This window comes from Ambystoma mexicanum, chromosome 4p, assembly GCF_040938575.1.
Source record: "Ambystoma mexicanum isolate Mex_15411 chromosome 4p, UKY_AmexF1_1, whole genome shotgun sequence".
NCBI classification, from domain to species: domain Eukaryota; kingdom Metazoa; phylum Chordata; class Amphibia; order Caudata; family Ambystomatidae; genus Ambystoma; species Ambystoma mexicanum.
The window spans coordinates 518,939,280-518,957,301 of record NC_090927.1 but is presented as its reverse complement, the minus strand read 5'-3'; the positions used below and the strand labels follow the sequence as shown (position 1 = coordinate 518,957,301).

General features: G+C 41.1%; 1 protein-coding gene across 1 annotated transcript in view; it reads right to left on the bottom strand.

Moving 5' to 3' along the window:
* Positions 1 to 18,022, bottom strand: part of PXDN (peroxidasin) — a 571,721-nt gene that overhangs the window by 356,262 nt on the left and 197,437 nt on the right. Inside the window, exon 4 of the mRNA XM_069606052.1 lies at positions 1,481 to 1,552. Within this exon, the coding sequence (XP_069462153.1) occupies positions 1,481 to 1,552 (72 nt within the window). The remainder of the gene's footprint in view (positions 1 to 1,480; positions 1,553 to 18,022) is intronic.

Below are 18,022 nucleotides of genomic sequence, written 5' to 3'. Positions count from 1 at the left end.
AGAATCCCTATGAAAAACCACAGACTACCTTACATGTTGCCAACTTTCAAGAGTCATCTTCTCTCTTTGCACATGTACTCCAGTCCCAATTCACTGTGTCAATGTCACAACCCAATGTTCCCTTTCCAGGTTATCACTATAGACAAACATTATGATGCCTGCATAGATCAGCGTATACAAGTCTACTTTGAAAGACCCTTACATATATGCCATGAACCATTGCAGTAGTGGTCTCCAGATTCCCTAGAAAAAGGCTAGATATCAACTCAAGTGTGTCAAGTATGCAGACCAGTATTCTATGAAACATTCTTTCTTTCAATGCCCAATTACGCCTGTTGAAACTCGTTATGAATACATTACATCTGTAGGGACTCTCCAACAACCTTCGAGGAAAACTATAATAAATATACTTTATTCCACTTAAATGATTTATTAACATCTACATCTAATACATATGCAAACGTCATGTAATTTCAAGTTAATTCTCCTTATTCTATCCCTGCATCAACAAGTTTACAAAAACGAGACATACATGCATACATACATACAAAACCTATAGTGTATTTTACTGCAACTAATTTATATAACAACCAACACATACATCTGTGAAGGATTTCTATTAAGTTCTGTTCTCCTGCTTCAGACTTGTGCTAAATTCACATGTATATCAATTACTTTACACTCTTTATGAAGCCATGCCATTTTCTTGTAAACCTGGCTCTTTAACATGGACAGGTGCAAATTATTTTCTGCTTGAATGAGATATTTTGCATTGATGGAATGGCCAAAATATAGAGTTGTCTCAGTTATGTTAATGGACATTTGTATAGCGCCTTTCACCATTGGTATGGCCTCAACACGCTGTAGGTTGAACGCCCTCAGGGACCAGAGATAGTCAGAGCAGTAGATAATGTGTGTGCGCACGCTGTATGTGTGCTCTAGCCATGGAATGTGCCATGAAAGCTTGGAGGAAGGGAATAAGAATGCTGGTAGAGTAGTTTAGGGATCAATTCCACGTCAATGGGTAAGCGTCCTAGGGCATTATAAGCCAATCGGTGCAACTGGTTCATGGAGGTGAAGCGAAGTTGAAGGACCTGCAACAATTGTGCAATTGAGGTATTTTACAGTGGTGAGTAAAACTATTCATTTGCATATCCCACATTAATGAACAGCTTTACATTGTAGGAATAAATACTACCTATTTACTGTTTGATAGAGGTGATGTTAATGAATCATGCTCATCACGGGAAATACGTCAGAAGATATCACATATGCAAAATCACAGGAAGCAATTTGAATGAAGGGAAAACTATTAGTAATTTCAATGTAAAGCCTGTTGAAAATGTTCAGTGCAGACATGCAATGCATGCGGGATAGGAGCAAAGATGAGGACAGTAAAAGACATGCACGTTGTGCGTGAAAACTTATTATCTCGTTGGCGTGAGGGAGATTTGACTGCACAGGTAGAGAGGGCACTTACAGTTGTTCTAGAGAGGCAAGTCCCTTAAATGCTTGCCTGTCAATTGATTGGATTTCATTCTTGTACAAATAGCTGAAACAAAACAATTAGCATTATTAGAACACAAACAGGAACTAGATTAGGGTAAAATGTATCATATTGACACAAAAAGCTATTTTTGACCACTTATTTTTAAACATACCATAAGCACAAACAATTTGTAGATCTTTAGCCTAACTTTTAAAAAGTGAAAAGATGGTTTCACAAATCGTAGTCTGACATTAAACTAAACTGTTCTTGCTCATGACAGACTAGGAGCGATGTTCCATAGCCTGATGTCTGTTGCATTAAAGCTTTCCCCGTTAGACAAATATTGAGGCAGAAAATAAAGTACATTAAACACACAACTGCGAAAATCTGGCGCCATGCATTCTTTCACAGGGATAGAAGTTAAAACGACAAGATACTTCAAAATATGCAAGTTCCATGTTATTGGTTAGAAGCTTTGTTAAAAGGAAATTATTTTGAAATTAAATAACACAGTCAAATACATTGTTCTCTGCGTCTCTAAACCTTCGTTATATTGGGATCAGTCAATGCAAGTACAAAAGTACACAGGACATGAAAGAGACATTGTTATGTTCTAGAAGTTGGGTATCCAAGATCAGATTAGAAATCCAAAATTTTAACTATAGAACAAATTTTAATACTTCTTATGATTACAATACAAATAGGACAATTGAGGAAGAATTTTGATAAAGGACAACTCAAAAGAGTGAATCAGAAAAACATTTGAAGTCCGATAAAGATTTAAGAACCAATAAGAGATGGATAGTCTCTGGGAGACGGGCCCTATGAAAGCTTGGCACATTATGCTCGGGCTCACAGTCCACCACAGCGAGACACTGCCATGTAACAATATCCTGCACAAAACAAACCCAAGCAATTTGGTCAGATGAGCCTCAGATTGGCAGCAGTGATGGGTGGGGGAGCCGAGGCACGAGAGCAGGCATGAGATGAAACTACAGATCCGGACCGCTTTGCTGCTGTTGGAGTGGGGACTGGCAGGCTAGAGCGGAGGCCTACAGGCGACAGTGGACTGTAGCGTTTCTTCAGTGATTGTTGCCTGGACCACAAAGCCCCATGGCTACTTACTCAGAATTTATAGCCGGTTCATTGTTGGGGTAGCCGGCCGGCCCAGTCATTTTGCAGGAGCCTATGTTTGATTGCTGGTGTCCATGTGTGGCAATTGAGCTGCAAAGTGGAGTTTTAGTGCAACACTGCTGGTTGCCTCATAGCCACGGAGATCCCAATTAAGCCACGGAGGGTCTGACAGTAAGAAGGGGTGCTGGACTAGAGCGTATGTAAAGGCCCTCCTTCACAAGATGAGAAGGAGCTCCAAACCCATAATGGCGAGGACAGAATAAACAAGTGAGTGTAACATAGGTTAGGCACAGATACTATTGAGGGACACCTATGTTGTGACAGAGGGCATTTTGGTTTTTTGCTGATCTGGGGATATAAAAAAAAAGGGGCAGGCTAAATGATCTTTTACAGAAGGGACAGAAAGAATGGCGACCTTCAGTTGGGGGAGGAGGTGGGTGGAAATTGACAACAAAAGTATGGGAGTTCCTCTCAAAGAATGGAAAATGCAAGATACCAGACAGATGCAGAAGATACAGTCTATTAGAGAGTTTTGGCAATTTAAATCTATCTAGGTCAGATGGGATTGCTTGCAAAGTGGTACTCTTGCAGTTGTCTAAACTGAAATTGTTCTTGGACTGAAGAAGTTGAAAATAGAGTATATAAGGTTGAGGACCTATTCGACTGGCTAGAATCTTGATGCTTATCAAGCCAAGAATAAAGATTTGCAAGTGCAGCCAATGACGCAGTAATATTCGTACAATGGGCATCTCTGAATACTAAAATATCTCCAACATGGAAAGATTTGTGGGACAATGATGAAGGAGATGTTTGAAAACACCCTACTGTCATCTTTTTAAATTGATGAGAGCCCACCATGCTCCATCCTAATGACCAGCCCCAGGTAGGCCTCCCCACTCCATCATTGAGAAGATCCTTAATTATCACAACACAGACTTATTCTTGAGGCAGGCCCGGGATAAAGGTATTATTTAATTGAAGGGGGACACAAGCTACAACACTAGCTGTGAGGAAGTCCTTCATTGGAGTAAAAACGACTGCACAGGCAGCACACTCGAAGTTTCCAGCAAAGCACAGAATCTCTTAAGGGAAAGACTAATTTCCTTTGTGTCCCCGGATGCTGCAAGTGATTTCTTGAATCTTGGATGCTGTGGCTTGGAGTAGGAGGCCGTGTCAGCCGACGCCAAGGTGGAGAGGATGTGGGATGATCATTGGACCATGGTTTAATTGGAAACTCATGTTAAGTGGTGGTGGTATGGTCATGATTTTTTTCACTCCTTTAACTTATGGGCAGAACTGCAGTGGAGGATGCCATTGGGACTAGCTGGTTCCGCTCAGCGTCTTCCACTTATGGTTTTTTGTTACTGAAATATGGTTGGGGAATAACTGATGGTGCGTGTTATCAATGAGGGTGGGGATGGTTAAGGAGGTGGTAAGAGTTTGGTGGGGGTAAGAGTTGAACGATATGTGACATAAGAGCAGAGCTACATGGCACACTAGACATCGAATATACACCTAACTTGGCAATGCAAGCTAAATAAATGGGTGACCATCTAGCAGGTTCACCTGTTTGATTTGGCTGGCAAGGTGATTTGGGTTAAATGCGTGACTGTAAAGTGAGGGCACCAAAACTGGAGACATTAGCAAACGTAGCCTTGTTCATATGCGTGGCCTGTACTGCCCTGTGAAAGCTATGAAGGGTCTATTGTACTTGGAAAGGCACAGAACTAATGTTTCATTTCGACAAGATATGCATCAGACCCGAGCTGGCTAGGAGGTCACAAATATATTTCCACCTATGCCAGGGTGGTGGCTGTTCATAGATCTCTGGGCTTCAGTTTACAAGTGAAACTCCATGATGCAGTGGGCAGAACATGGATAGTGGCCAGTGAAATTAGTGGAAGCAAGGTGATGTTTTAAATAGCTATAACCCAAATAAATTCCCTTGAGTATTAGGATTGGATACTGACCAATTTGCAAGTACTTACAGACAGGAAAATAATTTGGCAGAGGTGGATGGTGCCCAAGGTTTCTCCATATCATCCTGAACATGTATCCAGATTGGCAAATATGGTTTGGATAATGTTTACAGGGCACACCACCCACACTGAAGAGTTTACGTTTTATTTGATGGTTCATAACTTGGCCTCCAGAATTGGTTTCTTTTTAATTTCATGAGTAAGGTCTAGATGACTAAAACATAGTACCAAATTGGCTTGTACTTTTATCGTATCAATCCCCGGTTTTTGTTCAGTTAGCATTACCCTCTAAAAGCTGTAAAGTCTGTTGGTGATGATTTAAATCTAAAGCCTTATCAGACACAGTGTTCAGGTTGCATATACATAGGGAAACCGTGGGATTCTTCACAACAATCAGAGGTCGGTAGTGACTTCATCTACATTATGGGAAAATGCAGTGCTTCATTTGTGGGATATATCTTTTCAAAGAGGCAGGAATTGTGTGCATCATCAGATCTGACAAAGATAAACTTGAGAATTAGCTGAGAACGGAGGTACCAGGCAGATGGAAATATGGCATTTTAGATATATTTTGATTATTATATGGCTTCTAGGGTAAGTGATCTAATGCCCCCTAAGATACTATCCCACACCATAATTCTGGGAAATAATCAGGCGATCGGAACAAAACTAAAAATTTAAGTAAATGAACTAAAGGTGGTCCCCAGACTATATAGGGGAAGTCACCACAATATTACACAATCACAGGCAGCTTGTCCACAAAAACGAGAATAACCAGCTTGCTTGAATCTCATTTTCTCACAAACACCCATTTACATAGTCAAGTATACATATATATTAAATTCTGAACAACAAGAAGCCTTCTAATTTCACTTCTGCCACTTGTCGTTTTATAGGTCAACACTTCCTTTGCACCAAAACATTTCGAGATTGCACATGAAGTTGCATTTTCAAATGATATGAAGAAATTTGCTTTCCCCCAATACATACAAAAATCAAATAACTGTTTCATGCGTCATACTTTCAAGGCAAATGTGGTGCTATTGGCAGTTAGTACGTATGCACAGTTTAAAATAAGCTTATAATGAATCACAGAGACATGCATATTTTCAGTTTTGGGAAGCACAGTTACCAATTTAGAATGCACACAATTTCAGCTCACCCACCTCAAATTTCGAGAATGGTTTTCAGAGTGTATTGGACAGGTAGAAGTGTCACTCACCTCACAAATAAAGCACAACTGTGCGGTTTTAAAATGAGGGTATTTGGGATTTACAAGTACATAATTTTTAATGGGAGTAGAAAAGACAATTAAATGTGCTCTCATTTCCCATCCCATATTAAACAGCTATGGCCTCCAGAGAACATTTATTAGCTAATATATTCTCATTAGTCTCTGGTATTTATGTCTCAGTTGCAAATCCCGGCATTACTTTCTCTGTGAAAGCACTCTAGGTACAATTTAATGAGAATATGACAAGGTTAAGAACAAATTGCAGATTCAAGACTGGATAGATACACGGGATAAAAGGAATCAATATAGCCTTTCCTAAAACGTAAATCTATTATTAAATTCCCTGCCTATCTTTATATGTTTCCCTCATCCCACTATCGCAATGTTTTTTGAGGTTTCGACTAAATGTACTCCCAACAAGGAGTTTTATTGTTTCGTAAACAAGTGGAGAAAATGGAGACCTTCTGTAGATACTGTAAGCACCGAACTGCTACTGAATAAATCTGATGTCAGAGTGTAGGAAATTGGCAACAATAAGAACCAAGTACCCGGGGAAATCTCTCAAGGATTGTAGATCATTAATGGCAGTAGAATGTTGGGAGATACTCTTAAAGGGTACCAATGTGAGCATGCTATGAGACTGGTGGAAAAAATATTAAGATTGGAGTATGAGACTCAAGTCAATAAATGCTGGGTGCTAGATATCGTCGGATGTTAATTAACATAGCTGGGGGTGGGATGTGTTCCAGTAGGATGAAGTTGCTAGATCCATCATATCAGTTATGTAATCTTTCCTTCGGTTCTGTCATGTGTTGGGGAAATGATGTAAAAAAAATGTATTGTGGAATCAATTATTTTTTCTATTTTTTTAAAAAACGTTTTTTTAAAAGCAAATAAAAAAAATTCAAATGTTTTTAAAAAGATATTTTTTAAACACTTCTGTGCATACTATCTAAAAATGCTATCAGTATCATTGCACACAGAGCTCAAAATTAATTTGGGATGGACTGAAATTACATCATTGTTAAATGCTGTGAGATGTCACTGCACATTTCCTATTCAATCAATATCTTTTGAGAGCACCTTCCTTCCTGGGACTTGACCGGGAAGAAAATGGTGGCTAGAGAGTAAATGGCATTTTATTTGGGGGAATTATACTCACTTTGGTTTAGTCTTTAAAGGCATGGAGGTAGTAACGATCATCAAGTGTTCCCAGGGAAGTCCCAGTCAGCAGACCTGTATTGGTCTTCCATGAAGTTTTGACTGCCTCTCGTTCCCTTTTGTGGACAGGTCTCATTCCTTAACGACCAGAATTCTCCCATCTGCAGCAGTTGTTGGTGTCTCATTATTCCATCCATTGATAAGTGGTTGTGTTCTTCCCAGCAGATATTTCCAGATTCAGAATCCCCTTCGCGCACACAATTTTTAAATTGTCCAATATTCAATAATACATATGTCAGAATGTCACATTATGTGATTGTCCCGATATTCCTATTGGCCTGCCCCAGAGTCAGATGCTTGTTCCACTTGCATGATTATAATTTCAATATTTGTGACCCAAAAGAAACATGGGTGCTCCAATGTGCTGTTACGACATTACATGCTAAATTGTTTTTTTCATTATTACTAGTAGCAACCTGCCACATAAATGAGATATAGATTTCTGAAATCTGCCCTCGAAGACACACACATGCATATGGAACATTAATGTGTGATATTCACAATTTTATGAATGATGTAATTATTTAAAATCAATGTGCACGTCAAATTGAAGAAAACGCTCTTGGCTTAGAAATGCACCCAGTCCGACGGTACGCTCCATCTGAACAGTGTACCAATGCCTTGTGCCCAGCACATGAGTTATATGTAAACAACTCTTTGTGAGGCTTTAGTCAATGATTGATTGTAACATGACAGGTCTCTCTATCCTGCTCGCATTAGTCCCAGCAGATGGCTGATTTTTATGAGAGAGCAGGGTCGAAAGGTGCCAACTAATGGATGAATTTGCTTTTGGGGCTCAGTGATAGCCCAGTCCATCTGCCTATTCCCAACCTTAATCTTCTATGAAGACCTCAGATTTCAGTTTCATGGTATGTTTTTCAAATAAGCATATCCCCCTAAAGTCTCCCAAATGTGGAGGCTAATATACTCCGAGTTGAAACTGGGGTCATCTTGGAGTGAGCACATTATAGAAATGACATGCATACAAGTGTTATTCAAACCAATACAGAACTGTTGCAGTTTCCTTCATTTAGATAGTAAGATTATATTTAAAAATACACCATATTATTATAAGACTTGGACAATAATCTGACAGTTGTGTGAGAAATGAATACACTGTTTACATTGGAATATTCTTGACACTTGAGGCTTTGAATATCTGGAGTGCATTTTGACTTTATGTTTCACTGTTATTGATACCAAGGCTACTATAGGGAAGGTGAGTGGTGAGGTGTCCCCAGGATCATATGGTTTGTCTGTCTAATTGTGCAAGGCTTTTAGAAACAGCATGGCTTCTTATCTTCTTAAGGTTTATTAGGAAGCAGTGGTGTCCTTCCGCCACAATGTGAGAGGTAATTAAAACACTTATTGAAGCCTGATGAGGACCCCTCCCAGTGTTCTTTATATAGGCCCCTATCTCTTATAAACCTTGACACCCTCCTTGCCAAAAGTCTTCCAGATAGTCTTCGACCTCTGATTTCACTATCCGTGGAATCAGATCAAACAGGATTCATACCAGGTTGGGCACCTCATAAAATCTGTGAAGAACACGATTTGTCAAGGTAGTGAACATTGGAAAAAAGCGGCTCTTAACACCATGGAGTTGTACTGTTATGCCAGAGTGCAACATTCCCCCCTACTTTCTTCACTATTTGATGGCACAAAGCATTCAAGCAGAGCTGCAGCAGGACCTTCTGTGTGGAATATATCACGTTGTGTCCGTCTTGCTGTCCGGATTTTATTGGAGTGAGCACTACCTTGTTAAAACCCTCTTCCGGCATGGAGTACGTAGGAGTACAGTTGCAGCAGGGCCTTTTCCGTTTGTGCAATCCACATTGTACCTGTGTTGCTGCCTGGATTACTTTGGAATGAGCACCATCTATTTAAAACCCTAACTGGAATAAGTAGGAGTACACTTGCAGCTGTTGTCTGTTGCTTGTTGACCCCCACGATAAACGTCAAAGTGAAGATTAGACTGCAACAATAACTAAGTAATCTGCACTTTTATTTTACATTGCATCTACCATGGCTTACAATCTTCATATTAAAACGCTTAATGGATCAGGCAATGACTCTGGCCCTGAGCAAACAAAGAAAGCGGAGCAGCCCACGCTAATAATCACATTGAGCAAGGGAAGATTACCACATATTTCCCGCCCAATCAGAAAGTGCTACCAGTGACGGATATAGCACTCTCATCAAGTCTGAGGGTTGGGCAAAGGCCGGGCATGACAGTATTAGATAATAACTCATTACTAGGATTGTGTTATAGCCTGCAACGTGAGGACCAGGTGTATGCTGGCAATTACAGATCAACTGCAAGAATTGGCCACAAGCCAGTTAATAACATAGGTATCCAAATATACATCTATGCCCGTGTTAGGTAAGAATTGATGTACTAACACTGTGTGGGACTACACAACACTTATCTGCTTGGTATTAGGTAACCCACCTTTTGGTATATGTCTGTACTACACAAGTTGGTTGTGTGACGGAGCAGCGTAAATGAGGTAAATGTGCGCTGTAGAGCTGTAGCAATGAAATTTACAAATACAAGTAACCAAGTAACACTTCCACTCAAGGTTTCAGTTATAAATTGCTATTTAACTAAAATCATTTTTTAAATAAGCATTATTTAAAAAGGGCAAGATATGTAAAAATCAAATATACTTCAAAATACTTTTTCAGAATCAGCATAAGTTTAGTGAATACTCTTTAGAGATGCTTTTTACACACTTCCTACACCCATAGGCGACTTCATTCACAAGGACAGTAATGGCATTTATATATCACTAGCTATACTGCAGATTCTGAGGTTGCATAAAGGAAAGGTTAAAGGAAGGAAAAAGGTTAAACAGGTTCCAGGGCATGTGAGTATACTCAGTGGTCGAAGTGGGTGGGAGCGGCTGGGAGCGATGCTCATATACTTTCTTTAATTACATTTTACCATTCCTATACTTTTATGTTAAAAAGAAACCATTCCAGAATGGTTTCACTTTAAAATAAAAGGTTAAGAAGGTGAAACTTGCACTTCAGTGCACCGCACTGAAGGTTCCCTTAACAGCAGGCATGTTTGTTTGGGGGTTTGTATTGCGCTTGGCCTGGGCATGTGTAACGCTCACCTGGTATCCACGGTAACGTCACTCAGCCTGTTCTGACCTCTTACGACCTCCAAACCTTCCCTGGAGTCTACTCGACTGGAGACTGGGCCTTGTTTTGTGCTCTCCGTCCTGCTTTCAGCGCAGGGGCGCGTTGATTGATACGGGCTTGTTGCTGCCTAGTTACTTCACTGGCAAGAGTGTGACAGGTAAGTCTAATGAGTTTTTTGAACTGTTCTCTAACTTCGTTCCTTTCCTTCCTTAGATGATGGCCGGCGTCCGGGGATGGCGACGTGCTGCTGAGGTGAGTGAGAGCGCGATGCGACCCTTTCGTATTTGTATTGAACTGAGTTCTTTTTCTGTGTCTTTTAGGTGCCGCAACGTTTTCAGCGTGGATGCCGGTTATGATAAAGAATTGCGGTGAGTAAGCGCAGTATGCGGCGCCTCTAGATGTTTCCACGCTAACCTGGAGTGTCTTTTCCCTCTTGCAGATGGGTGAGAAGTTCCGGAGATAGAGTCCCCCCAGAGCGGCAGGGATTCAGGTAAGCGTTTGAAGCTCGTACAGTCTTTAAAAATAAGCAAAGATTTGCTGAATGCTTACTAATGCCTTTTTTCGGTTCTTTTCCCTTTTCCTTAGGAAGCGGCGTGCCGGGATGGGAATGACACCGCCGAAGATGCCCGCAGAACAGAAGGAGCGATGAATGATGGGCAGAAATGCCGCAAGGTAAGGCTGTTCCTAACGGTGTTCTTGTTCTAGCAGGAGCTGAGCACAGGAGAAAGATGCAGGTGTGCTGGAGACCGATCCGAACACGGTGAGTGTCACCCTGCAGGTGCAGAAAACACAAAGCATGTTTCGCAGCCTGGGCGTGGCTTAAATAGTCTCTGGGTATCCCAGGTGTCTCTGGGCTAAACCACACCCAAAGACTAGACTGCACATGCAGTTCTGGGAACCGAAATATGTGGGGGCATCCATCTTGTCCCCATCAATGCAATACAAGTCCAATCCCCAATGTTATCCTATGGGAGTGAGTGAGACTGGTGCCACAAGCGCCAAGTTTCACTCCAAGTGGGTCTTTGGAGGGATGGAGAGGCCCTTGAGGGCCATGTAGGTGATTGTGGCTTGGCTCCAGCCTGACATCTTGGAGGGCTGGGAACATGAGGGGCAGGAATCATGACAGCATATCAATGGGGTTTGTGGGGAGTGAGGCCAGCCCAGCAGGGAACATAGTTCTGCTACTTCTTTTCGGACACTTCGACCACTAAGTATACTTAAATCTTCCAATGAAGTCTAGACAAGCTTTTCACTGCAATTACAGTCTAAAAACAAGTTACCACCTATGAGGGACAGAAATATCAAAGTCAATGGACTAGAAGAGTCCGCCGGGAGCCAGGACAACCAAAGTCAATTGGAGCAGCCTATGGCGCTGAGGCACTTCTTAGTTAATAAAAGTCTTGCACAAAGTTCGAGAGTTTTGTAGAAATCACTTGTAGGGTCACAAGCTGTTACCCTTGTGAAAAGCAGAGTTGGAATCAACTCCAACAAAAGTAGCCAATGCAAGTCTCAACTGAGAAGAGCACAGCTAAAGATGTAAGTACCCCAAATCTAAACAGTACCTCTGGTTTGAAGAAGAGTTGTCCAGCTGGATTCTGTCCTGTTGCAGCAATGCGGATTCTGGGTTCCTGAGTCTCAGTCGTGGGGACAAGAGGGAGGATGTCTGGAGGACTCCTGTGGCAGCAATTTGAAGGTTGACGGCAGCTACGGGCTCTTTTCGGATCAACCGCACTCTGTGGTTTCAGCGCGTGGTAAACAGCACCACCGCAGATCTCGAATACCGGTTTGGCTTCCTTCACTCCTTGAGTCCTGCACTCAGGTGTTGGGACTCGAGCTCTGGACGTCCTGCTTCTGGAGGGTCCTTAGGAGACTCCTGGAGCTTCTGGCCAGATTGCAGACCTTGCACTCAACTACAGATTTCTCAAACCCAGGCATTCGGTTCTTGCAGCAGCGAATAAGTACAGCCAATCAGGGAAGGTGGTCCCACTAATCCAAGGGAAGAAGGTGTCCCCTCCGAAGCTTCTCTTGTCAATCAGAAAAAGGACTTTCTGCAGAGCAGGAGGGCTTCACCGGGCAATTCAAAGGTCCAGGAGGATTCAGCGAGCTTCGTTCATGGTTTCTTCGGTGGGCGTTTCTCACAGTGGTCGACTGACTAGTCCCAAAACCCTTGCCTTTTAAGCAGGTTTCTCCCACTCAGGCACAGCCTAGGCTGTCAATCACACATCAGGGTGGCTGGCCTGAAAAGACAGTCAGCCAATCAGGTCAGGTTGCATTCAGGCACTCCTAGAGACAAAAGGACAGGAGAGTTCCGGGAACTTCCCTCACAGCCTAACCACCCTCACATCCTGCCTTTCCCGACACACTGGAGCCAGAGGCGGGTTTCAGGCCTGAAACCCGCCAAAGGCAAAATGAACAAAGGGCTCAAACATGGCCCTGCGTGCAGAGTAAAACCCAAGAAAGACCTCACAAAAAGAAAATGGTGAAAGAAGACGACCGTGGCCATTTTGACAAAATGGTCACCCATGGGTGTTATACTGCAGCGAGGGATTCACCCTGCAGTAGAAAATCACTACGGTAGGAAAATTAAACCACTGCCACCAGCAATTTAAAGCAGTGAGGGTAACATAATAAATGTTACATGAGAATGTAGGATAAGGGGCTAAAAGGTAACCCCCAACACTCCATAAGAGATGCCTATGGAGTTTGTCAGACTACAAACCCAGTGTAAACACATAATCCAAATCAGGTTGAAACACATGTGAAAGTGAGAAAAAGGTCTCAATCACTCCAGGGTTAAAATTAAAAGTCCTAAAGTCCAGCAAAAGAGCTGGGGGTCTCTAAGGTAAGAGGGATTTAGCACTAAAAATGAAACCTAAATTCCTGCACCTAACAAATCTGGCCTTAGTGATACACAAGCAATGCATATGTGTGAGGAAACTGGAAATGCATGTGGGACTTCTACGCCAGTAAAATCCGACTGCCTTCATTATTTGTAAAGGCAATCACGCTGTCAAACTGGAATATTAATTAGGCCTCCTATTGTAACGATTGTACGTATATTGGCGTATAGTTGCTTAAAATTGTACGCAAATAACTCTCTATGGCAAGGTCTTGACCTTAGAAATTGATGTAAGCCGCCATCTTGAATCAAGCCTCCATTTTAGGTTAGAACCGCCATTTTGGGGGTTTTGTACAAAGTCACCCTGTAATCTAAAATGGCCGTCTCGTGTGCTCTTGTTCTTGCCCTAACCTCTTCAACCTCTGTAGGAGAGTTAATGTCCAACCTGCCTTCAGGCTACATGTTAGGGTCATGTAGACCCTGTCCTTTGTTGACCTCGGGAGCAGGGGATTACCTGAATCAGCAATGTTAAACTACAAGTATACCAGAACAGTAAAGCTATCCAAATACGATATGTGAAACATTTGGTTGATCTGTATTAAAACGATACGTAAATAATGTAACGTTAAATTAAATAATAATGGAGTGTGTTAGTAAATGTATTCAAAAGTAAACCGCATGTACATTAGGAAAGTGATCCTGGCGCGACCCTAGCCCAATGTATTATTAACTTGTAAGAGGCTGGACATCATTTTTACAAATTTTATAAATACGTCGATGTCCAGCTAGGAAATTCTGTTCACTGCTCACATTGAACCCTGCTGGTGGTCTCTGTGATGTATTGACGGGCAAATAGCTATTTGTGTACTTTGTTGAATACTGTTCAGTTTTGTAATAAAGATTCTGGGAATCTTTACAAGCCTGTGTCGGTGTATTTTCCTTTGCTTGGTGTAACAGCCGAAATATTGTATTTTTTTTCTGATTCCACAAGGCTAGTCTTGAATATATTAACACAAATATGTTAGAATATCTGTGTACTACAGGAGGATCAATGCAGTTTGCTGGAGCTAATTGTGCAAAATACATCTAAGAAGCTCACAGGAAATTACTTAAGCATAAATATCCATCCATTATGGAGGACATAAGCATATGCATTAGCCCTGCTACAGTGGTTAATGTGCCTAAATCAGCATCCGGGGCTAGTAAACTCGTGATTCCATCACCGAGAGAGGGAGTTTAACGACCCTCTAAGATAGGAAGTAATAGAGGTCATGGATGCCTCCTTACAAGCGAACAGTACACCTATGTAAACTAGGAAAAAAAAACAAAAAGGAGACACATAAGGGGATCAATGACAACAAAACAAAAAAGACAGCCCTGCCAAAAAGAGAAAAGCAAACCAAAGTCAACAGTAACACCCAGATAATTCTACACAAACTGGGAACAACCACAATTAAGAGATTGGTAATGTGGTGCCTAGAGGCAAAACAAACTAACCAGTATAAACAGCATAAACAAAGCAAAAAAGTTACTCAATCGTGCTCATATTCTATGGCTCGAGAGGGAACAACCGTCGATCAGAGTCATTTCGACTAAGGACATAGACTTTGTAGAATTATTAGAGGACAACTCTAATAGAATCACCAGGTTCCACTGCTATACTTCTCATGTGGTCAACTATATTTTAACATTTGCACCTTTCTTAAGCATGGGATATGAAATATATTTGCATCTTATGATCCTATCAAAAATCAATGCTTCACAATCATGTAATTTACCAAAAATAAATATCTCGCATATATGAGAGGAAAGTATGGAACCTAGCTCCAGATCTGAAGTGTAAGTCAGGGAAAACTGATGAGTGTTGGCTATCCCAGATCTTGCAGCCCAAATCCATTGCTCGTCCCAACAACGGGAAAAGCTGTTTTGGCATTGCCACATGGAATTCACGAGGCCATCGCCGTTTATTAAAGAGGGATGGGCTATGGATTTTTTAGGCACATGACAGTGTTAATTTAGGAAAGCTTGTTAATGGGACCCATGTACGTGGATGGCTTCTCATTTTTGAAAGATGCCACAGCGGGAATTAGAAGTAGACCAATGGGAGGTCTCATTTTGGGAGTTCAAAGTCATGTTTCTGCCCAGGAGATTCACTTTTCACAATATAGAAACATGCTAGCCGTTTACTTGCATATTGAACATCCATCCTTATTAATAATAAATATTTACGATCCTCCAGGCATCAAGTGCATGTGAGGTATCATGAACAGTATAGATGAAACGATACAAAATGTAAAAACAAGGTATGGCCATGGGGCAATTGTTATTGGGGGCAACGTTAATGCTTAGTGTGGAGATAATGATAGACTGATCAATAACTATATTGGTAATCAGGAGATACAAGATACTATTTTTTATTAAATCACAGGCAAGTAAGAAAGGCCTAAAGTGGCCTCACTTTGTGGACAGCCATGATTTAATAATGCTAAATGGTAGGATGGAGGAAGATGTGCCAGGAAGACCCACATGGGGCGCTAGAATTAAATCCTCCCGGACCGATTATTTCTTTGTAACTCTGAGTGAGTATGAACATGTGCCCTCTATGAGAATGGAAAACTCTATATTAAGTGATCATGCAAAAATAGGCCTCTACTTTAAATTTAAGACTATAACACCAAACGAGAATAAACTGGGTGCAACAGAAATCAATAATGGTACAAATAGAATCTGTTGGACCATAAAGAATATTTGAGCAATTAATGACATATCACTGTGTGTCTTAACCATGATATTTCCCTTATACAGTGCACAATTGAGAGATTATATGACTGGATTTACTTGATGACTAGCCAGTTTGGATCAAAAGGTACTCGAGGCGCTTGTCTTGAATCAGATGAGGTGTAGGGGGGAACGTACGATGCCACAATTGCCTCTAAAAAGCACATAATGAAATGTGAAAATAAGCGTATATTTAAACATAATAATCAGGCATTATATAACATATGGTATACAATTCGGCAAGCCAGCTTTAGAAATGGGCTAAAAAGGCATCAAATGGCAATGCTTAATGTAAAGAGGCAGCTTGTTAAGCATGTACTAGCCCATAACGAGAACCAAAGGTTTTGGTACATTATCAATAAGCATAGTTGGCAGGTAGCTAATATTCAAATAAACCCGGCGGGTGAGGAAACCTTGTTGGCTTTTATCATTTAATCATGAATCTTTGGAAACCTTTGGCCCAGATACCGAAGCAAAGTGACCTGAATAATTTTGGCATAACAGAAGAAAACATTGCAGTGATCACAATGAAATGAAAACATTCTGGAGCTGCTCGGGCTGACTGTCTTTCCAACAATGATGAAAACTAATTTGGGCATCTGGACTCCAATATTACATTGACTATTTGAAATAATATTAACAGTGGGTATTTTCCATGTTCCTGGTCCAAATCCATACTGATAGCCATTCGTACAAAAGGGGACAAACATACCCAGCAAGGATCGTTAATTGGCGAAGCTTGATGTACCTGGTCAGCTTTTTGACTCCATTGTTCTAGGGGCCCTCCACAAGCGGCAGTGAATAGTAAACATGTGCATGTATTACAAACAGGTTTAAGAAAAACTGTTCTACCAGTCACAACATCCGTATCTTAAAGAGCCTTATCGAGATAGCCTTTGTTTGAAGCAATGTCCCTTTATATGCTATCTTTGTAGATTAGTCTTGCATTTGACAAAGAGGGAAGATTGCTGGTCTGGGCCAAATTAACCAACTGAAAAATTCTAATGAGATTACTGAAATTAGTTTATACCAATACGACGGTTCAGATTTGCCTGGACAACATGGGGAAACTTTCAAGGCCTATCCCTACCAACCTAGGGTTGAAGCAGGGGTGTGTGTGCACACTCCTTTTTAATTTGTATATAGCGCACTTAACTTTGATCTTAAAACCTGTACATGGATTTCCACCATTGTTTCATTAGACCAGTCAAGAATTGGCATGAAGCAAGTACTACGTGCATTAATTACTTACTGAAAAGCCCACAATCTGACTATAAATGCTATAAAAAAATTAACACATGATATATAGAAGTGGGCGAGCAGTTTAGGCTGATGAAAGTTGGCTAATTCAGGGAATTGAATTCAAAAGAGTTTCCAAATACCTGGGGGGGTGACTATTGCTAATGAGCAGCAGTGCCAGATAGATCAGGAGTTTAGGCATACTAAATTCCTCCTTAAAGCTGGCAAAATTAGAGATTTCACTCACTGCTATGGTAGCTATAGTTACAGTGGGCTGCTTTTAAAATATAAACAGATCCTCATGCCAACCTTGCAAACCGGGATTGAATGCACCTCCCCCGACAGGCTGAAATGGCGGGACCAATTAGAAGGTGTATTTTGGCGTAAGACCTTGGGACTTTCTAACTCCATTAGAGTGCACATGATGAGACTTCATCTTGGCTATGTGTCATTCAGAGCATCAGCTAAATCAAAAAGATTACTTATCTTGAAGCTCATGGCTACAGATGATATTTCCTTAAATCAGTTACTGGTGTCCATATCGGAAATCACACAGTGTCGTATGGCTAGAAGAGTGGCCACCTAAAAACTGCATAGTTACTTTAAGCACTGAACCCCTTATCGGGTCAAGCTATGGTTATATTAAGGTGAGAAGTGATCTACAAGGCGAGACACTGAGAATATATGTAACATAGATTGACTATTGATCAGCTTAAACATCCCCAAGGGTATCCAGTAATTTTACTGAAAATGATTTTTTCGATGGATTGTTTAACCGAAACAGATCCATTGAAAAAACACTGATTTTTTTCCCCAAATATATCTACGGGAGGTGGGGTAAAAGGTCAAAACGGGAGGGAGCTGGGGTGGGGGTTAAAACCACCCTCCCACCTTCCAAGTCAAACTTTTCAGTAAAATCACAGTGAACCTTCGAAAGAATACTTTATGATAATGTATGA